This window comes from Larimichthys crocea, chromosome X, assembly GCF_000972845.2.
Source record: "Larimichthys crocea isolate SSNF chromosome X, L_crocea_2.0, whole genome shotgun sequence".
Classification (NCBI taxonomy): Eukaryota; Metazoa; Chordata; class Actinopteri; family Sciaenidae; genus Larimichthys; species Larimichthys crocea.
This window is the reverse complement of record NC_040020.1, coordinates 34,163,879-34,183,103: the sequence shown is the minus strand read 5'-3', so window position 1 is coordinate 34,183,103 and position 19,225 is coordinate 34,163,879. Positions and strand designations below refer to the sequence as shown.

Sequence of the window (19,225 nt, the reverse complement as noted above, 5' to 3'; positions counted from 1 at the left end):
AAACTCAGTATTTTATCGCTTTTGATCTTTCCGAACAAATTTAATCCTAATATGCTTTAAGGCATCAGCTGGGAACTTATCTTCAGTTTTAAAAGTTCTAATTAAATATCATTTTTCATGAACTTCATGAACTGTTTTTACAGATATCAGACATTATTAAGGTATATTACGGTGATAAAGGATAACAGGTGCCTCCATTTCACCTTATATTATACTATATTGTTTTGGCCACTTGAGGGCAGCAGAAAAAGCTGTAGTGTAATCTGCACATCCTGTTTAGTTTTGGAAAATTAAAGTACAGTTTATTCTCTGATGAGAACAGTGAGAGAAATTGATAAACGGTACAGTAAAAACCGAAACAATCAGCTTAAAGATGCTAAAACGCTTCAAAGAGCTGGTCACTACAAGGGAAATTCACATAATACATAGCCTAGTCATTTGATCCATTGTTAATGTAAAGATACTGATTGGTGAAACTTTAATTGTTAATAAATCATTAATTAATGCTTTATAGATCAGTAATAATGATATTTGGGGTAGCACACTGTGAAAAATCCCTTCGGCTGGAGTTGATCCTCCTCATACCTACTTATAAAGAAGCAATGCTGTGTACAGTCTGTGATGACTAAAGTAAACCTATATTATTTTCTTAACTAAAGAAAAAACTACGACCTGTTCCATCTATATTCCAGATATAAAAAAGTCTTACAGTCATGCAGACACAAGGGTCTCTTGTTGTCACCATGATTTCACTTTCATATGTTAAATGTTATGTGTGGCCTGGGTTTTACATGAAAGAGGAACAGGTTTGAACACACGGACTGAAAACACCTGCTTGAACACGAGAGACGATCTTTAGTCCAGGTTGCTGCCTGATTGAGCGTGAGTGTGCAGACTGAAGGTAAACTGTAAGTGATGGGAACAACATGGATCTCAACAACTGTCATCATTTCTATACTGCACATCCAAGGTAGGCTGCATGCTACGCATTTAGACTTTTAAACCTAATGTAATAGACTTAGTTTAGTTAAACTGTTTATTAAAACACAGGATTCTTACAGTGTTTGGAAACTAACACGGCTCTTTGTGACTGACAGCTCTGATCAGTGTCAAACCCAAAGCTGTTGTCGGTGTGGAAGGCCAGAGGTTTGACTTCAGATGTGAATATAAAGATGGCCAGCAGAACAATTCTAAGTACTTCTGCTATGTTGGAGATAATGGGTGCGTTAACCTGATTCGGACAGAAGAACATAACAAGTGGGTGGAAAATGGCCGTTTTTCTCTGTACGACAACACCAGCAGAGCCTTTTTCATTGTCACGGTGGACAAACTCATCTTAAAGGACAGCAGGACGTACTGGTGTGGGGTAGACATCCACTCAAACCCCGATGAGAACAGTGTCATACATCTGAATGTTTCACCAGGTACAGTACATCATGTCAGGATCACTACGATAACTGCTCATGTGGGGTCAAAAAACAGACACTGTCCACCTGTAATCTAAAAATGTCTGGTGGCTCATCATCTAAAAGAGAACCAAGTAGTGTTACATTTCCTATAAGTTCCTCTTTCTGTTTCAAGAAACTATGCATGGTTATTATGACTGCACATTTGTGAGTTTTTTAAATGAATCAAGTGGTCCTACCTTTCAATAAAAGCCTTTAGAAAACCTTACAAATTACAGTCAGTAAAATCTGTGTAACCACACATCAAGTAAATACTTATATTTTGTGCTTTGTAGAAACTTCACCCACCCACCCATCACCCACCTTTGGAAAGGAACGCAAAATGGACAGTGAGTGATGTGTATATATATCTCTATCTATCTATCTATCTATCTATCTATCTATCTATCTATCTATCTATCTATCTATCTATCTATCTATCTATGTGTGTGTCCATCTATATTCATAATTATAAGCATGTGATTGAATCTTCTGCCTGGTAAACTTCAGTTGTTGTTCTCTCCTGCAGAGCTCCACATGCCGCTGTACCTTACTGCAGTGATGTGTGTCTCAGCGATATTTATTGTGTGTCTGTTTACACTTTGTCTCCTGCTGGCTGTTAAACACCGAAGATCTGGCGAGCATCGACTGAATAGAGAGGTTTGTCCATGACAGGAACTTTTAGCCACACTAGCAGCATTGCTCTAGGGATGGCAAGGCACCACTTTTGTCCAGACAGAAATATCTCAGCTAGTGGATGGATTGGCATGTCATTTGGTTTAGACATTAATGTCGCTCTTAGGATGACTTGTAATAAGTTTGGTGATCCTATGAATTTCATTTAATACCATCACCGGGTCAAAATGTCAACACTGATTCCCATCAGCCTCAGCTGCACTTTGTGTTTAGTGCTAATTAGCAAATGTTAAGCTGGATTTATAGCCAATGAAAGGGGTTAACAGGAGGTAATTACATTTTTTAGAAGGTGCAAGTCAACTAGGCCGTGTTATTGAAGCCTGCTAAAGCAAAAGTATAAATCCAGCTCTAGCATGCCTTCGCACTAAACTTATAAATGAAGAAGGTAAATATTATACCTGTACAGCATCGCAGAGTTGCTAGCATGGCTGTCATTTGCCTCCTTGAAATACCACACTGTCCATCATACACAGACACATTTGGATATTTTATGATCTCTTAGACAATTAGCAGTTCACCACAGGTTTCTGTTCTGTATCCCATAGACGTCATCGGACTACGAGACAATGATGCCAGGTGTAAGAACCGAACCTGAAATCTGCAACTGTTCGGATCCAAACTGCACTGAACTTTCAGCTTTTCCGTCTTCACCACCTGACCTCTGCTCCCACTTCACACCAAAGCATCGGGAGTCCACTGTCACTCTTGGTGTCGGTGAATATGTTGATGTATTAGCACCAGGGTGCCCGTACCAGCATCTGGATCTCGGCCAGTTAGAGGACCATGTCTATCACAGCCTACATGAAAAAAGCGGGCCTAAAGATAGACCACAGCAGATTAACTGACACTGTTAAAGGATTACTCTAGGTTAATTAAAACTTGGGTCTGAAGTTTGAAGCTTTGACATTGACATTTGAGTTATTATGAAGTCCAACAGAAAGTCTGTAGCATAAGATCCAGGCTAACCAAAATGATTCTTTAGAGAGTTGAAGGGGCGTTGGCCAATTAAAAAATGAATGATTCTGTATCTTTAGTGAGTCAAGTTGTTATAGTGTTATTATCATCTATTTGTACTATGTTTCATTTATTTCTGCACTGCTTTTGACTGCAGAAACACTGAATGAAAAGAGCAGACTGGATAATTTGACCAGTGTCTCATATCATATCATATATTGTATCATATATTTAGCCAAAATAAACGAAACATTAAGATCTGAGCGTGTCCTTGTGTTAATTATTTACAGGCCTAACTAATCTTTAGCATTCACTGGGCTGTTTTGATTCTTCTCATGTGGTGAATAGTTTTATTTTTAAGTGGTTTTGTGAAGATGTGTAGAGAGAGGAAACTGACATAGACATAGGAAGTGCAACAACAAAGAGGAACCTATGACCAGTGCGGTGCTGACATACATTTGGAAGCAATTACAGACATGACATAAGGCTGAGACCAGAAAAGGCAAAAGAAATGGACAAAAACATTTACCATATGAGTATCATGGAGGTGATTTCCCTTATTTTGGTTTTTCTTCTGGGAGGTAAGTTTGATTACTTTGTCCATCTGTCTCTCTTCCTTATTAGTTTTCTCAGGTGGTTTTCATATCCACCCTTCCTGATTTTGTTAGAGGCACAGCAGTTCAGTCAGCTGGGAGGACATTTTGTAGGATTTGTATGTGTGTTTGAGAGCTGTAACAAAATGATGCACCTTAGGAGTAGGCCTCAAGGGGTTTGCAAAAGGTTAATAAATACAAAATGTACATACATTACAGTTATACCTTATTTAAAATACTGAAATGAAATAATCAAAACCGACCAAACTGCGTATTGTCAGTGGACATATGCAACCTATATGTCAGGGGTTCAACAGCAAAAGGGTCATCACAAGCCTTAAAAGTGAAGAACAGAATGAGTCTATCGGGCTGATATGAACAATAAATATAAATAATAAATAAAAAATAATAATTTTGTTGTTCTCTCTGTTGTGTTTTTTATGCAGGGCTATGGGAGACTGAAGCTATGTCAGTCACAGAAGTAGTGGGTAAGGAGATCACTATAAAATGCTCTCACACCAACGCGTTTTCCAACGTCAAATATTTCTGCAAGGGAGCGTGTAGAGATGAAGACATCCTGATAAGCAGCAGAAACAAGAAGAAGGACACCAAAGGAAAGTACACTATTAGCGATGAAGGAAACACATTCTCTGTGACCATCTCTTTCCTGACAGAGGACGACGCAGGAACTTACTGGTGTGGAATAGAACGAGTTGGTTTTGACACATACAATAAAGTTGTCCTCACAGTCATACAGGGTGAGTCGATTTAGCACTGCCTGTAATTATTCCAATGATGTTGTTATTCTGCATCACTTACAAGATAGAGACCTTTGTTCAACATTACATAAACATGACTAATATTTCACAACATGTGGTGTGTCAGTCTTCTCTTCTCTTTTTCACTCAGACAGTCATGTTGCAAAATACATGCTTACACTGCAGATACAATCTGACTGAGAGACAAGGAACTAAATTAACATATGTTTGTTTTTACTTTCAGGAGAGGATCCTGACAACAGCTCTGGCTTACAACTATCAGGTTTAGCTTCATCCTCTAGTAAGCAACTGTTTGGCTGTGTGTATCTGTGTGTCCTGAGTGATACATCATCACTGAGACATGATGTTGTCTCTCTTTTTTAGCGAAGCTGGTGTGTATTGGAGCAGGTCTCGGGGGGGTGGTGCTGACTCTGGCAGTGGTCATTCTAATATTCTTAAGACATCGAAGAAGAACGATCAGAGCATCTTCTGGTATGAAACAAACAGACTAATATAATACAAGTTTGAATACACCTTAATTCATCTTAACAAGATAATGCAGAACGTTTGTAGCTTTCAAGGGTTTGCTTTGCTCCTGAAATACTTTTTGGGCTGTAGGGTTATTGACAGATCCACAAGTGACCACTGGGACAAATTATCGTCAAGGCTGAGTGGTGGTGTCAGGAGGAGTTTGTCTAGTATAAAGAGTGACAATGTCTGCATAGGGAGGAGGTTATGATGAATTAATCACAAGATATTAGACCTTGATTCATGCCCTGTATGACACCAAAAATCAATACTGACTCATTTATAGACTATTTTTAGGGTTTTTAAATTATTATTTTCAGTTTTCAGTCACAGTTTGGTTAGTTTTGGTTACAAAACAACATGTAATTTTGTTATGTTTAAGAAAAGATCATGGTTTGTGTTAAATAATAAGTCAACATTTGGACTTTTGGTTTCACATATAGGACAGAGACAGCAGCCCCCTGGCTGAAAGTCACATGTTTGTGAAAGACTTTCTGGCAGAAAGCCCTGAAGGCAAACTTCTCTCACTTCTCTCTCTTAATGCATCAATGCAACCACCTAGAAACACTTTAGCACCAGCCGAACCCATATAATTTGTAGCTTTAATTGACCAGGAAAAAACCCCCAAATAGTTACTAAGTTACTAAGTAGTAACCTCTTTAAACGTGGTAACAAACTCTTACAAACCACCTACAACAACCACTGCAGAAAAACCTGCATTTAACTCATCAGCACTTTAAAAGTTAATGTTTACACGACGAGATGGCAACAAGTTGGATATTCTCTGTTGTTCTTCATGAGGTTTCATCCAGATTTTCGCTGCTGTTTTCAAAATGTTAATGTCAAATGTAGTTTTCATTCCACAGGGATTTAAAACTTTGTCAATGTATCATCCCTCTCCATACAGAAAAGGTCCAGGACACAGTCTATGCAACACCATTCTGTCAGAAACAAAATGCACACAGCGTCCCTGCATCCTCTTCTAAAGATGGAGAAACATATGGAAGGGCTCATAGCAACTTCAGCATGATGTCTGTTCAGCACCAAGATACCAGCAGAGATGACACAGGCAATATTTACTCTAACATCACAGTTTCATCAGAGTCTCAGGTCAAACCACACAACCTCCTCTACTCCACTGTTAGCTTCAACAAACACCCAGACTGCAACACTGTCAAACCTTGTCCAACAGCAGTTACATACTCTACCTTAAATGATATATCAACAGATGAATCCACCGCCTGTAGCAATTTCTGAACTCATCTTCAGGATCTTCCTCTACTGCAAGACTAAATTCACAGGATGATGTGAACTCTGAATGTATTTATATTTAATTTCTGCTCTGTGTTTATTTGCTTATATTTTCTGGGTGTTTCTGTTTATGGTTGACTATGTTAAAGGAGAAGAACACATGAGAACTGAAAAAGTGATTTGAGAAGAGGAAGGAGGAGTATACCCTGAAGACTTTCTGGCTTATTGGGTGAGGCTATAGTAGTTATATTTTCTCTTGAAAATAATGAAAGGCTTACATTTGTTTTAGACTCACTGAAGCGGCCTGAGACTTGGAAATCAGAAGATGAGAGAAAATTTCAGTGCAATTGACTGTCCACATTACAGCAGCAAGTTTAAACTGATTTAAGACACTTCATTAAATCAATAAATGTATATATATAAAAAAAGAATGTGTTTATTTTTCTTTGAAAGCAGTTTTATGTAAAAAAAAAAAAAAAAAAAAACTCATTAGCTCAGAAGATCTTCTGAGAGATATGACTCTAGGTATCAAAAAAATCATAAATACTTCAAAATATTTATAACGGTGATTTTGATAAAAGGTAAATTCCAATTAAAAAACACATCATTATCTTTGTCATGATACCAAACAAAAACATCCTGCATGTGACAATCATAAACCTTAAAAGGGACAAATAATCAAAGAAAATATCTAATTTTAAAAAGTCTTGGTAATGGCGCCATCTAGTGGTCAGTTTGAGTGTACTTCACCTTTGGGCAATTGAAGTGGCAAGGCAAAGGCATGCATTACATCAAAAAAGACAATAAAAAAGAACATTTCGGAGTGTTGTTCAGCTCAGTTGGTAGAGCATCCACTCCATGTACAAAGGCTCAGTCCTTGCTGCAGCAGCCAAGGGTTCAAATCTCACCTGCGACCTTTTGCTGCATGTCAGTCCCTATCGCCCCCCCCCCCCACATTCCTGTCACTCTTCAGCTGTATCTACACAAATAAGCTTTAAAAAGCCAAAAAATATCTTTAAAGAAAAAAGAACATTTAATATCATTAAATTAATAAGAACTTGATTTGTACTACTTATAAGATAGATAGATATTATATTAATCCCAAGGGAAAATCAAGCATCCCGTAGCAGCATACAAAGTAAACCTAAAATAATTACAGTAAACATACAATACTATATAATAAAATATATACAGAATTAGCCTATACTGGAGTAAACATATGTTAAAGATAACGTTTAACATAAATCTGCATTTAAGTTAAACCTGTGCAAAAAAGTTAAAAAAAGTTATTTTACAGAAATAAGAAATAGAACTACAAATAGAGATTTTTAAAAAATCACCCAAAATAAGAATCATTGCATTTGTTACCTTAGAATAAGACTTTTATATCTACATGTGTCCTGGGTCCTCTTCCATGGAGTCCACCACGTTGAGCCACCATGTTTCTACAGTAGCCCAGAATGGACAAACAGAACACTGGGTCTAGTTACAGCTTTTAGTGTTTTCTATGTGTTTCGCAGGTACCTTAGTTTCTTTGTACGGGTGAGGCGAGTTGATTGCAATCAGCAGTTTTAACTGTTAATGCTTTCAGGTGTACCAGGGTGATTTATAGGTGAGTGGTTAGAGTGCAGGCCAGGCCCGCTAACATAACATCTAGAGTGTGAAAAAATACAGTGTGAACACTGACGACTAAAATAATTTTTAAAAGCATAGCTGAAATTGCAGAAATGAATTGCCTGAAAACACACCCACACATCTTACACTTCCACTGACATTTGAACCTGCCGCAGCCCTGTGACAACAACCATTGTGTTCATCAGTGCAGTGGTTAGGAGCACATCTGAAAGCTTTGTGAGAGGTGCAGGGAAGCATTTGTGCTGCATCAGCAGCCCATCTATCGACGCTGGACACACCAGTGAGGATATCCATCTGCTCGACTCCACAGTCTTCTTCAATGCAGAGGCAGCCCACAGCCTGCAGCCCAGCGGACAGATCAGATCAGCTGTTGGATCCTCTGCGGTGTACACTACACAATCAGATACTCAGAAACACTCATACACTCATTTATGTGTGTTAATTAGTCTGTGTAGTTTGATGGTGGGTTACCACTGTCGCTTATATTTCTGCATGGAATTAAGAATTAACTATAAAAGTGTGGAGAATTTTAAATTTTACTTTAAAGTTTTCTGTGTTACATGTTGCTGTACCACAACTATTTCTCCGATACGCAGGATAACCTTTACCAAACTTTACATCACATGTAGAAATTGTCACAACAATCTAATTCATTCTTTGACTTTAGTTTTTGCTCAACACTGTGTCAGGGGGAACAGGAGCGTCAACATTTGTGCTCTTTCTCAAAAATATAAATATAAATTTTACATATTGCTCCTTTATTTTGGAAACATTCCATGTTCTTGTTGTTGAGAAACTCTTTATTCTTTATTTGGATCCCCATTAGCTTACTCAAAAGTGGTCTTTAGACTTCCTGGGGTCCACACAAAAACAGCAACAATAAGAAGAATAACAATTTAAAATCAAACAATATCAATAAAGACAAGAAACTGGAATATAAAATAGAAATACAAATAGAAACTAGTGAAATGACTCTTCACGTGACACAATAGGTAACAGTAGTCTATTATTATAGGCTAACAAAGAGTCACCAAGACCAACCATCAAAAATAGAAAATAAACAGAAAGCAACACAATAACAAAAAAACACCATCATAACATAACAAGTGAGATTAATAATTTTTTCTGTGATTTTCTAAAAGAAAATCTGTTTGTGTATATGAGCAAACTATATATATATTATTTCAAAAGTGTGAATGTGTTTTGCTTTGTTTGTTCCAGGTACACAAACAATGCGAGGACCGTATATTCAGGTACAGGTTTTTAATCATACACGTTTTGAATATTCCATTAATTCCATTAATATCTCATCTCATCTCATAGGAGTACCTGCAGCCTGGATGTAAATATCAGGTCATTATTTCGATCCAAAGATAAGAGGGACCATGTGGCCATTGTTCAGTGAGTACAACTATATTTGGTTTTATGTATAAACAGATGTAGAGATGATGAGATGCAGCTGGTGATTATTCACTCTGGACATGAGTCAACTCACTCTTCAATTATCTATTATCTTTCTTGTCGGTCTATATAAAAAAAAACTTACATCCTCATTTTAGCATGCACATGTTTCAAGTTATATGACAGAGAGGAGAAGTTGACAGTCTTGTCTGTACAGAGACAGAAGGTCACTGATGTCACAAGAGAAACATTTTGCTTGATATTTGATGAAGAAGGATTTAAACTATAAAGACAATGGCAATATCGCGAAACATCCTCATCTACTTAATGACAGGTATTTATATTCTTTGCTTTGTATGAAACATATTTTGTCAAAAACCTGTTGACTGAAATGTTTTTTAAAATGTTTTCACAGCTAGTGTGAGTTTATTGTCTGTGACAAGTCAAGAAGGGTCGGGCACCACTAGAGGTAAGTACAATGAAGATACATTATATTTTTATACAGAGGCGTGCTAGCTGGATGTCAAAGTAAAATAATAGTTTGAAAGTCATATACCTGCCAATGACCTGTCATGGTATATAAATTTGCTCAAGTAAGCAGTGTACTTGAGTAAAATTTTGAAATACTTGTACTTTAAATGTAGTTTTTACTGCACAACATTTAGGTGACAACTAGTTTCTCTACACTTTATGAATTTACATATAAATATCATGTAATCACCTTATATACATGATGCATATAAATTAAATGAACTACCCATACTGTACAGCAGTTAAAAATAGCTTCATTGCAACAAACTGCAACAGTTTCATAATCCACATTAATGCATCATTAAAGGATCTGAAAAGCGCCTCAGCATCTTAGTTTAAGTGTGACATCCATACAGTCTTGATGAAGCAGAGTAGCTAAAGCTTTAAGTGGTAAATTCTCAATGAATGAAAACAAAATATGATTTTGATGATGATGACGTGCATGCACATTGGTGAGGGTTAAATTCTGCTATCAAGTTGGGTTAATTTTGCTTTAGATAGACTGACACCCGTTAACTGTTAACTAACTGGTTAATTTAAAAATGCAAAATATAAGTGAAATACAAGAGTTGTTGTCGAGGTCCCATGTATCCACCGCTCTAGTCAGCCTCTTGGCAAGGTTGACATGTGCTGGCCAGGACGGGATGAGTACACTGGAACAATAGTGTCACTATTACCTACCAAAGGAGACTGGTGTGTGACAATTACATGACAAGAGAAGATTTTTTTTATGTAGGGTTATACGTGAAAACTACAAGCTGCAACATTAAAGCTGCGATCCTTTCAGATTTCAGTCCAGGTTGATATTGTGACACCCGTGGTTACCATGGTAACTGCAAGTGCGGTTTAATACTGCAGCCAACACTCCTTGAGCCGAATGGGAGCTGGTGTATCTGTTGACAGTGCAGCCAATACAGGGTGGGAGATAAAGGATTCAGCCACTCATTTTAAAACTACTATATAGAAAAGTTATTACAGACTATAACTAACTTGAATGGCTCTTAATAATAATTGGAACTTTACAATAAAAATAAAATCATACATAAATAATTGTATTGAAAATTACAATAACAGGAGCCATACATACATAGGAAGTATTTTTACTTTTGATATTTTCAGTAAATTCTGCCTTATTGGCTTCACTGAAGTGAGGGTTTAAACAATCTCTGTGAATACATAATCTGTAGGCCGGGAATCAAGATTTTGTTGCTAGAATATGTTTTTTTATCGACTATCTGAATTCAAATGACAAGAGATAGTATTATAATGACAGTGATGAAAGAGAAGGTGAAAAAAGAGTCAGAGAAGCTTCCTGCATTGAAACCATTTATGTTTTTTGGACGCAATAGTTTCACTTATGCCTTTTGCTCCACCACTAACATTCTGGTTTCTTCATCACACAGGTGAAAAAGAACCAGAACCAGGTGATCAGGATATTCCAGATCACCCTAGAACAGGTGCTTTTCATAGCTTCCTAAATACACAAACACTCTCTCTCTTATACTCCACACGCACACACTGACAGTACCTCGTCTCTATGCTGAGCACAATGAACCTCTGCTGACAGTTTTCTCTTGGATCCAGATCTCATTGTCGGAATGGTCTTCCTGATATTGCTGCTGATACTCGTGGGTGTACTTGTGCTGGTCAGATACAAATTTCCCAGGATAAAAGGTGAGGGATCGAAATTTGACAAAACATGTGAAATCACATAAATACACACACGTGCATATATTTTTTGTTAAATATTTGTGATTTTAGAAGCATTCCACCTGTAGTCTTCTCCTTTGATTGACCAAAGTCTACACTCAAAGTAAATTTCTGAAATGAATAATGTTAATAAATAAAAGTCATTAATAAATGTACTCATGAAACATATTTTAATGCTAAATTAATTAAGGAGGCAAATAAAAATGAATAGCTTTTGTTGCACAACTTTGAATGCAGCCAGATTAAAAAAATATTTTGTTTCAGTCTATTCAAATGTTTCTTTTTTCAGAGTGCTGTGCTGCAGGGGTGTCATCAGAGCAGAGTACAAATGCAGGACAGAACAGAGAGGTGTGTTTGTGTGCATTTATAAGTTTGCATATAAGAACAACAGCTGCATCTATCACACTGCTTTCCTTCTCCCTCTGCAGGGAAATCATGCAGATCACGCCGATGAAGAGATACAGATGCAGAACCAGCAGGCGGGCTTAGGAGATGTGGTGCCATATATTTGTGCCAACGTCAAACCTCCCTCAAATCAACTCCACTATGCCACTGTCAATTTCCAGAAGGACTCTGTCAGTGTCTGGACAGATGGGATCGCACTTCCTGACATGAATAAAAATGGTTCTTCGGCCTGTGACTACTCCTCTGTCAGTAGGACTCAGGGTGCCACCCATCGTCCAGCACCAGAGCAGCATCTCTATTCTACAGTCATAGTGCCTGAGAAACCATGAGATAGGCGGAGTTTGACCTGCTGACGTTAACTGTGCAGTTTTAGTGGATTTGCATATTCCTATGTATATACTGTTTCACTTAAAATATAGAAAAGTAGACTAATTTATCAACATTTTTGGTGATGGACTCTGGATGGATAATTTGGCACTATGCAGAGTTTACCAATTAGCAAATTAGAATCTATTATGGCTGGGTAGATATTAATGTGATATATATGTGTGTGAAAGTAAATTATTCTCAGTAATATGTGAAAGGCAATCACTGCAGAAATTATTACTGGCAGTTGGATCCCTCTAGAGGGATACAAAACCATTGCAATGGGGGATGCACATGACAGAAAGGGGAGAGAGCACATTAGATTTAAAAAATCAGATTTATGAAAGATAATATTAAAGCAGAGTGCTCTGATGCTTAACAGGAATAATAGAAGACATGTACATGTTAGGGTTAACAGTAAAATAGCCATCATATAATCCTATTTTCATATTCTGGAGCTATCTACTATTGGCAATAGGTTTTACTTATTGTATAACGCAGTGAGCTTCAGTCACACTCTTAGTCCTGAACCAAGTAATAATCTGATTTCATACTAACTGCTGCATTCTAGTAAATGAGAACACACTGAGTCTATCTTACATTTCACAGGCACAAAATTATAATTTTTTATTAACTTCTGATATTATAAAACCTTTTGTGGTTGCTACTCTTATTTTACCGCTTTCTGTTCATCATGACATGTTCTATTAAAGGTCATGAGTGATGAACAGCCTGTATGCAGGATATTTATAATAAACACAGTACACCTTATGTGTGAGAGACGACACTTTTTCTTCATGACTTTATGTTGCTTTGCAGCACCCTCTTCTGGTTGAACTGGTGATCAGTCTCTCTCTCTCTCTCTCCTCCCCCTACAGAGAGAAACAGAGTATGTCTCTTCACCTTGACTGAAGCCAATATAAGGAATTTTATACTAAAGGGACTGAAACTTTGGAAGAAAATCATTTTATGTGTCTTATATTAAGTTTCAGATAAACCTCTTAATACGTTATTGCACCAAACATGGACTGTGGATGCTGCACCCCCTCTCACTTACAATGAGAGAACATTTGAAAAGCATCTTTTGACCGCTAGAGTGAACAGGAGGAATGATTACAGCACTCAAAACTTGTTCCAGTGTTGATGCAGACACCTGACTAATGTTTTCAGACAGTAGTTATTTTTCATGGGTCATTATATCACTGAAATTCTGTGAGGTAAACGAGACACAGCTTGTGAAGCTGATAGATTTGTTTGTGAATGTCAGGCATCATTTTTATCTGTTAAACTCTGGTAGCTGCTACATGATAAGTCCAGATATAGACACACAGGCGGGGTGTCAGTGTCTGCCTGCAAGTTCATGGTGGTTGATTTAAAGATCATGTTATGTTTGTGGCTCCATCATGAGGCACCATGGCTAGAAACAGTTTGTGTTACAGGTTATTAGTGAGGTTGGAAGATGGTGTACAGTTGCAGACAGTTGTAGCAACAACAGTACATGTTATTTTCTTGTGCAGTGAAAATCTATTATTTGTAACTGTTTGATTATTTATTCAGATGAATGTCACTAAAAGCAAAGATAAAATATTTGTTTACAAGAGAGCAAAGAGTAAACTTTATCTGATTCAAGTCCTGTTTTATTATTTTATGAAATGTCATGTGAGAAACAGGGAGGTGTGATACTTCTAGTGGTGTAATATAATATTTATATAAAATAAGATGCCCTAACCACTGTGGGTGAATTTATTTATTTGCAGGTATAAACCTGATGAAGATGAACTACATTTGTTTTCCAGTCTTCTCAGTCCTCCTATTTCAAAGTGCAAAACCACAGACGGTATTGTAGAAACGATGACATGTCATGTGTACGCTGACAGACTTCCCTTTTGACCAATGACGGACGGAAAGCGCCGCTTGAGGCGGAGTCACGATCTCCGGCGGAGGCTGGGTGTCTCCTGACCGGATGATGACAGAAGTTTTCGGTGTAATGTGGCTACTTTTTTATCATGCAATCATCCAGATAATAACACCGCCAGTATTCTAAACCGCAGTCGGGACTCTTGACTCTAAACTACTTTGTGTTTTAATGAAATAAACTCACAGACACTCTGCGGACAGACTGCGGTGCCATCTGGGAACTTTTGGTTTTTGCTGGAAGAGCGACCCGTTGGTTTCTTATTTGACCGGGCAGGAGAGCAGGAAAGAGCCCACTGGGCTAACCGAGGTGCCGCGATGGGAAACCGGGGAATGGAAGACCTCATTCCGCTCATCAACAAGCTCCAGGACGCATTCAGCTCCATCGGACAGACCTGCAACTTGGACCTGCCTCAGATAGCGGTCGTCGGCGGCCAGAGCGCAGGGAAGAGCTCGGTGTTGGAGAATTTCGTCGGGAGGTTGTACCGATTATATGTAGTCTTTAGATTCTTCTGACACTGTTTTTGTATTTCATTTGTTGACTTAAGTTTGTGACTGTTTCTGTTCTGTTAAATACAAATTACGCAGAGCTTTTGCGTAAAAGTCGCCAACTAAGCACTTGGTTACGCGCTCTCTTGTCGGTGCCTCCCAGTTTGTAACGTTTTTTTTTTTCTCTCCAACGGATTCTTTCCATTTTGGAGCTGAGCTATTCACCATCCACCAGTGCGCATTTTACGCAAGCAAACAGCTGTTATGTTAGAGACAAAAAGTGACTTTTGCTGCTATAAAAGTCTAAATTTCCACATCCTTAAAAAAAAAAAAACTCACTTAGCAGGATCATGAACACTATCAGGCCCTTTCTGTCAAACATTTACAGAGGCTGTTTCTCCTTGACATTGCTTAGTTGTAAATACATCTTTATAGGCCTCATATTAGCCAGTTCAGGTCAATGTTTACCTTCATAGAGAGGTGGATGAGGTCATTGTCAGATAAATGAATAATCTGAGATAGTACAAGTGAAACTGTCTTGAGTCTGTGCTCCCAGCTTCTCATTCTTTGTGAGGTCGATGAATGAGTTTGAAGGAATTTGAATGAGCAGTTGTGGGCCCTGCTTGATGACAAATATCCGCAAACCAACTGTTAACATTGATGCCACATGTTCAGGATCATTCTGCTCGCTTTGCAGCTTGAAAAAAAGCATCAGGAAGAAATCTATTCATGAGGAAAGGAGAAAGGAGAAGAAGACATGGCTGTGTTGCTGCCGTAGAGGCCTGAATCTACTGAAGATATCTGTAGCAGCTTTGTGTTTTTTTTTTTTTATCTTATAAGTGAAGGTGCCCAGAAAACTCTTCCATACGTCAGAATGATTTCACTTGTTGTCCACGAGATAGGGAATGTTGATTAGGCAGCCATGTCTCCTTTTTTTCCTGTTGCCTTTTGTCTCTGAGTCCCAAGCAGTGGCTGTGGGAGACAGTAGGGGCATTGATGTGTTTGTGCTGGGGTCATCAGTGATGTCACCAGCTGCACTGTCATGTGTATATGACACACTGGGTACCAGATACCCACAGAAGGCTACTTAGCTGTTTTCATGTTTGTTAATTAGCCTACTGACACACAGAGATGTAACGCTGGCCTGTGAGATCTTCTATTCATTCTTTGTTAGCCGTTTGGAGTAGTAGTCTGGCAGGGCTGTAGCTAACACTTATTTTAATTACTGAACAATCACTCAATCATATAAAGCAGTAGTTCCCAAACCAATCGCACATTTTTGTGTTTTCTGATGCCTTTATTTGTGAAAGTTTCCATTTCAAGAGTAACAATCTAAAATGTTTCGAGGGGGAAATCGCTGCATATATGCAAACTGCTGCGAGTGGTGGCAACAAGTCACTCATTCCAGTGAAAAGCCAGAAAATTCAGGATTATTTTTGTCATTGATCTTTTTTTACTATTTGTCTTTTTTAACTAATCTGTCAATTATTTAGTATATAAAACAAAAACCCTGTGAGAAATGTCCATCACCTTCAGATGTCTAGTTTTGTCTCACAGAACAGAGAAAACCACCAAATTCTCTCATTCAACAAGCTGAAACCAGAAAATATTTAATAAATGACAACAATTAATCAAAATTTCACAGATTTACATCAATTAATTGATCGACCGGTTGTTTGTTAGACTGTAAAGTGAAGTGAAAAAATAACCCATCACGTTACCAGAGTTTAAACTAACGTCTGACTGACAGCATTCAATCTGCAATAATGTAAAACACCAAAACAATTGAGGATCTGTGATCAGCAAATGTTTGGGAGGGATGTCGACTGGATAAATGCTTCAGTGGTTTAAATAATTAACTGCCTTGTAGGCGATGATAGTCTTCACGTCATGTTTTCATAAGTGACAGGAAGAGATGAGGACAGAGGATGGGATTCACTGTTGTGCAACATCCTGACTGCTCTGTCAGCAACAGGACAACCGACACAGGGTGTATGTATGTGTTCCAGTGGTGTATGCTTACCTTACCCTGAAAGTCAGCTCAGTCCTTGCTACTGACCAGACAGACACAGACACAGACGGACATATATTCATAGCCTGGAGACACATGCAGTCAGTGACCTGGACATGATCACAATTCTATTGAACAGGAGTTTCCATTCTGATGAACTCGTGTGTAATGAGACAGGGAAACAGGGAGACATGTTACTTTCCTCTTTGCAGTATTTATAATGAACTGGGTTGTAAGTCAATCTTTGTCTTGCATCAATTATGCACACGTCTACATGCGTAGGCACGAGGGATTCATTTAAGAGCTTGTACTTATTTTGGGAGAAGCTGACACATATTCAGTGTTTTGACATCAGCATGTTTAAAGACAAAATGCTGATGTGCATATTTGTTTACTGAGAAACAAATTACACTGCTGAATAATTAATATGGAATTAATGAGAAAGAGAGAGAGAGCACTTTCAATTTCACTTTCTTCTCATTTTGGCATTTAATATGACATCCTCGTCGTCCTTGTGAGTTGTGTTTTTGCATGTGTGTTTATTAAATTTTTATCTCTGTCACTCTCTCAGGGACTTTTTGCCCAGAGGATCTGGCATCGTCACCCGTCGTCCTCTCATCCTCCAGCTGGTTAACAATAAAGCAGGCAAGTTGTTTGACATGAATTGGGGTTCGTGCTCTAAAATTCTAAAAACAAAATACAGGTAGCAGGCCTGCCCAAAGAAACTGAGGGTTAATATAAGCTGAGGTGGTGGAGGATGTTGAAAACAGACTCGTTCTGGGCTGAAAACCAAATAAAAGGGCCGAACAGAGTAGGGTAGAGTGTAGTCATCAGCCTAGCAATTATAAAACCAAATTGATGGATGACGTGCCCTAATGGGAACATATATAATAGTCTCTTCATTCACCGTCCCTTCTCTCTTTGGTTTAATTCTCTGATTGTCTCCTTGTAGAGTATGCAGAGTTCCTGCACTGTAAGGGACGCAAGTTTGTGGACTTTGATGAAGTCCGTCTGGAGATTGAAGCAGAGACTGACCGGCTCACCGGGTCCAACAAGGGAATCTCCCCCATCCCCATCAACCTCCGTGTCTATTCCCCTCATGGTAACACACACACACACACACACACACACACACACACACACACACACATACAAACTCAGCATTCTAGCTTCATGTTTTCAGCCTCTGTCTGACTTATTTCTTTCTTCCTTCTTTCCTCTCTCAGTGCTGAACCTGACCCTGATCGACCTGCCCGGGATGACCAAAGTGGCCGTGGGAGACCAGCCCCATGACATCGAGCACCAGATCAGGGACATGCTGATGCAGTTCATCACCAAGGACAGCTGTTTGATCCTGGCTGTCACTCCAGCCAACACTGACCTGGCCAACTCTGATGCTCTGAAGATTGCTAAAGACGTGGACCCTCAGGGTAAGAGCACCTTGTGAGATCTCTGTGTCTTTTGCTGGCTCATCTCTGGATACTTCTCCAAGTGTAACCATGTCTTGCTCTAATTTTGAACGAGGCTAATTACTCTTTGCTGTATCTTGCAGCTATTATCACTCTTCTTCTTTGTATTAATCTTTGCCTCAGTGCATGAGCCGGCTCGTCAGAATAATTAACAGATACATTATTAAAAGACTTCCTGGCAGCATAGATGTACTGAATAAGATTAGTTCTAATATATAATTAAATTTAATTATCTACACCTTTGGTCCTTTTTTTTTATTCATTTAGGATCAAGAAGTTATTAACTATTTAATAACTACATACTGTGTGTTGACAGTTTAGCTGTCTCACAGAGACACGACCAATGTTGTAGACCCGAAGTCTTGTTTACATTTTTAAAGCTTGTTTTTTGAAAAGACTGCAAACACACTGTTCCACTGGGGGTTATTAAACTTTGAATAGATAAATAATATAATGACATTATCTGTGTAAATATTAAAAAACCTGTTCCATAGAGCTGCTGTGGTAGCTCAGTGTGAGTCCCATGTACAAAAGGTTCAATCTTTGATGCAGTGTCCTGGGTTTGTCTAGCTTCAGCTGTCCTGTTTAATAAAAGCAAAAAAATGCAAAAAAATATCTTTAAAAAAAACCTGTTCCACGTGTGAACATAATTATGACACATTTGTCTTCAGGGCTGAGAACCATTGGTGTGATCACAAAGCTGGACCTGATGGACGAGGGGACGGATGCACGAGACATTCTGGAAAACAAACTACTGCCACTCCGCAGAGGTAAGACCACACAGCATTAGGACAGTCGTGTTGGTTCCATAGTCCTGCACATTAGATTTGGAAATAGAAGAAATGTCTATGATATGTCAACAGTGTAGTCCTGTATAATAAGTTATAACATATAATAATTTCACATTTGTTTACAATTTTATGCAGTTTGTAGTTTTACACTAGTTTCTGAAGTGATGCTCTACTTTTTGCCTTCTCTCTGGTGTACAGTAAGTAAAACACCTTTGGATTTGGGTTGGAGGTTAAAAGTATTTTACTGTTTGATCTTTAAAAAATAATTTAGGTGTCTT

The 19,225-nt window shown here is 38.3% G+C and overlaps 4 protein-coding genes across 13 annotated transcripts in view; all 4 read left to right on the top strand.

The window, feature by feature from the left end:
* Positions 1-793: 793 nt before the first annotated feature.
* LOC104925405 (uncharacterized) lies at positions 794-3,352 on the top strand. Its single transcript, XM_027283377.1, has 5 exons — positions 794-970; positions 1,098-1,424; positions 1,742-1,795; positions 1,975-2,105; positions 2,687-3,352. Exons 1-5 carry the CDS (start codon positions 916-918, stop codon positions 2,984-2,986), a joined length of 867 nt encoding a protein of 288 aa, XP_027139178.1. The 5' UTR covers positions 794-915; the 3' UTR covers positions 2,987-3,352.
* Positions 3,353-3,512: 160 nt separating this feature from the next.
* On the top strand, positions 3,513-6,653 carry LOC104925390 (CMRF35-like molecule 1). Its single transcript, XM_010739001.3, has 5 exons — positions 3,513-3,676; positions 4,135-4,446; positions 4,691-4,747; positions 4,831-4,938; positions 5,882-6,653. Exons 1-5 carry the CDS (start codon positions 3,607-3,609, stop codon positions 6,229-6,231), a joined length of 897 nt encoding a protein of 298 aa, XP_010737303.3. The 5' UTR covers positions 3,513-3,606; the 3' UTR covers positions 6,232-6,653.
* On the top strand, positions 6,352-13,765 carry LOC109139659 (uncharacterized). 3 transcript variants are annotated; one of them, XM_027282355.1, is made up of 9 exons: positions 6,367-6,454; positions 9,082-9,113; positions 9,184-9,261; positions 9,479-9,595; positions 9,677-9,730; positions 11,196-11,249; positions 11,377-11,466; positions 11,792-11,850; positions 11,931-13,765. In XM_027282355.1, exons 4-9 carry the CDS (start codon positions 9,556-9,558, stop codon positions 12,234-12,236), a joined length of 603 nt encoding a protein of 200 aa, XP_027138156.1. In that variant the 5' UTR covers positions 6,367-6,454; positions 9,082-9,113; positions 9,184-9,261; positions 9,479-9,555; the 3' UTR covers positions 12,237-13,765. The 3 variants fall into 3 exon arrangements, with proteins under 3 accessions (XP_019119407.1, XP_027138156.1, XP_027138157.1); XM_027282356.1 differs by lacking the exon at positions 9,479-9,595; XM_019263862.2 differs by lacking the exons at positions 9,082-9,113; positions 9,479-9,595 and having other exon boundaries at positions 6,352-6,454.
* Positions 13,766-14,211: 446 nt separating this feature from the next.
* The window catches only part of dnm2b (dynamin 2b), a 39,104-nt gene continuing 34,090 nt past the window's right edge, over positions 14,212-19,225 (top strand). For 6 of the 8 annotated variants that reach the window (XR_003462923.1, XM_027282397.1, XM_027282396.1 and 3 more), the window contains exons 1-5: positions 14,213-14,666; positions 17,259-17,332; positions 17,640-17,789; positions 17,914-18,117; positions 18,828-18,926. Coding sequence is in view for 7 of the 8 variants with exons in the window: in XM_027282397.1 (XP_027138198.1) it covers positions 14,506-14,666; positions 17,259-17,332; positions 17,640-17,789; positions 17,914-18,117; positions 18,828-18,926 (688 nt within the window). In the remaining variant the exon portion in view is untranslated. Of the gene's footprint in view, positions 14,667-17,258; positions 17,333-17,639; positions 17,790-17,913; positions 18,118-18,827; positions 18,927-19,225 lie in introns of all 8 variants that reach the window. The other 2 variants (XM_019263880.2, XM_019263878.2) reach the window with 1 other exon arrangement.

Excerpts from the sequence above, each read along its gene's own strand:
- LOC104925405 (XM_027283377.1), top strand. The coding sequence starts at position 916 with ATGGGAACAACATGGATCTCAACAACTGTCATCATTTCTATACTGCAC. Across the intron at positions 1,796-1,974 it reads AAAGGAACGCAAAATGGACA|AGCTCCACATGCCGCTGTAC; the intron begins GTGAGTGATGTG and ends TCTCTCCTGCAG. Across the intron at positions 2,106-2,686 it reads AGCATCGACTGAATAGAGAG|ACGTCATCGGACTACGAGAC; the intron begins GTTTGTCCATGA and ends TGTATCCCATAG.
- LOC104925390 (XM_010739001.3), top strand. The coding sequence starts at position 3,607 with ATGGACAAAAACATTTACCATATGAGTATCATGGAGGTGATTTCCCTT. Across the intron at positions 3,677-4,134 it reads TTTGGTTTTTCTTCTGGGAG|GGCTATGGGAGACTGAAGCT; the intron begins GTAAGTTTGATT and ends TTTTTTATGCAG. Across the intron at positions 4,939-5,881 it reads AACGATCAGAGCATCTTCTG|AAAAGGTCCAGGACACAGTC; the intron begins GTATGAAACAAA and ends CTCTCCATACAG.
- LOC109139659 (XM_027282355.1), top strand. The coding sequence starts at position 9,556 with ATGGCAATATCGCGAAACATCCTCATCTACTTAATGACAG. Across the intron at positions 9,731-11,195 it reads AGGGTCGGGCACCACTAGAG|GTGAAAAAGAACCAGAACCA; the intron begins GTAAGTACAATG and ends TTCATCACACAG. Across the intron at positions 11,467-11,791 it reads CAAATTTCCCAGGATAAAAG|AGTGCTGTGCTGCAGGGGTG; the intron begins GTGAGGGATCGA and ends TTCTTTTTTCAG.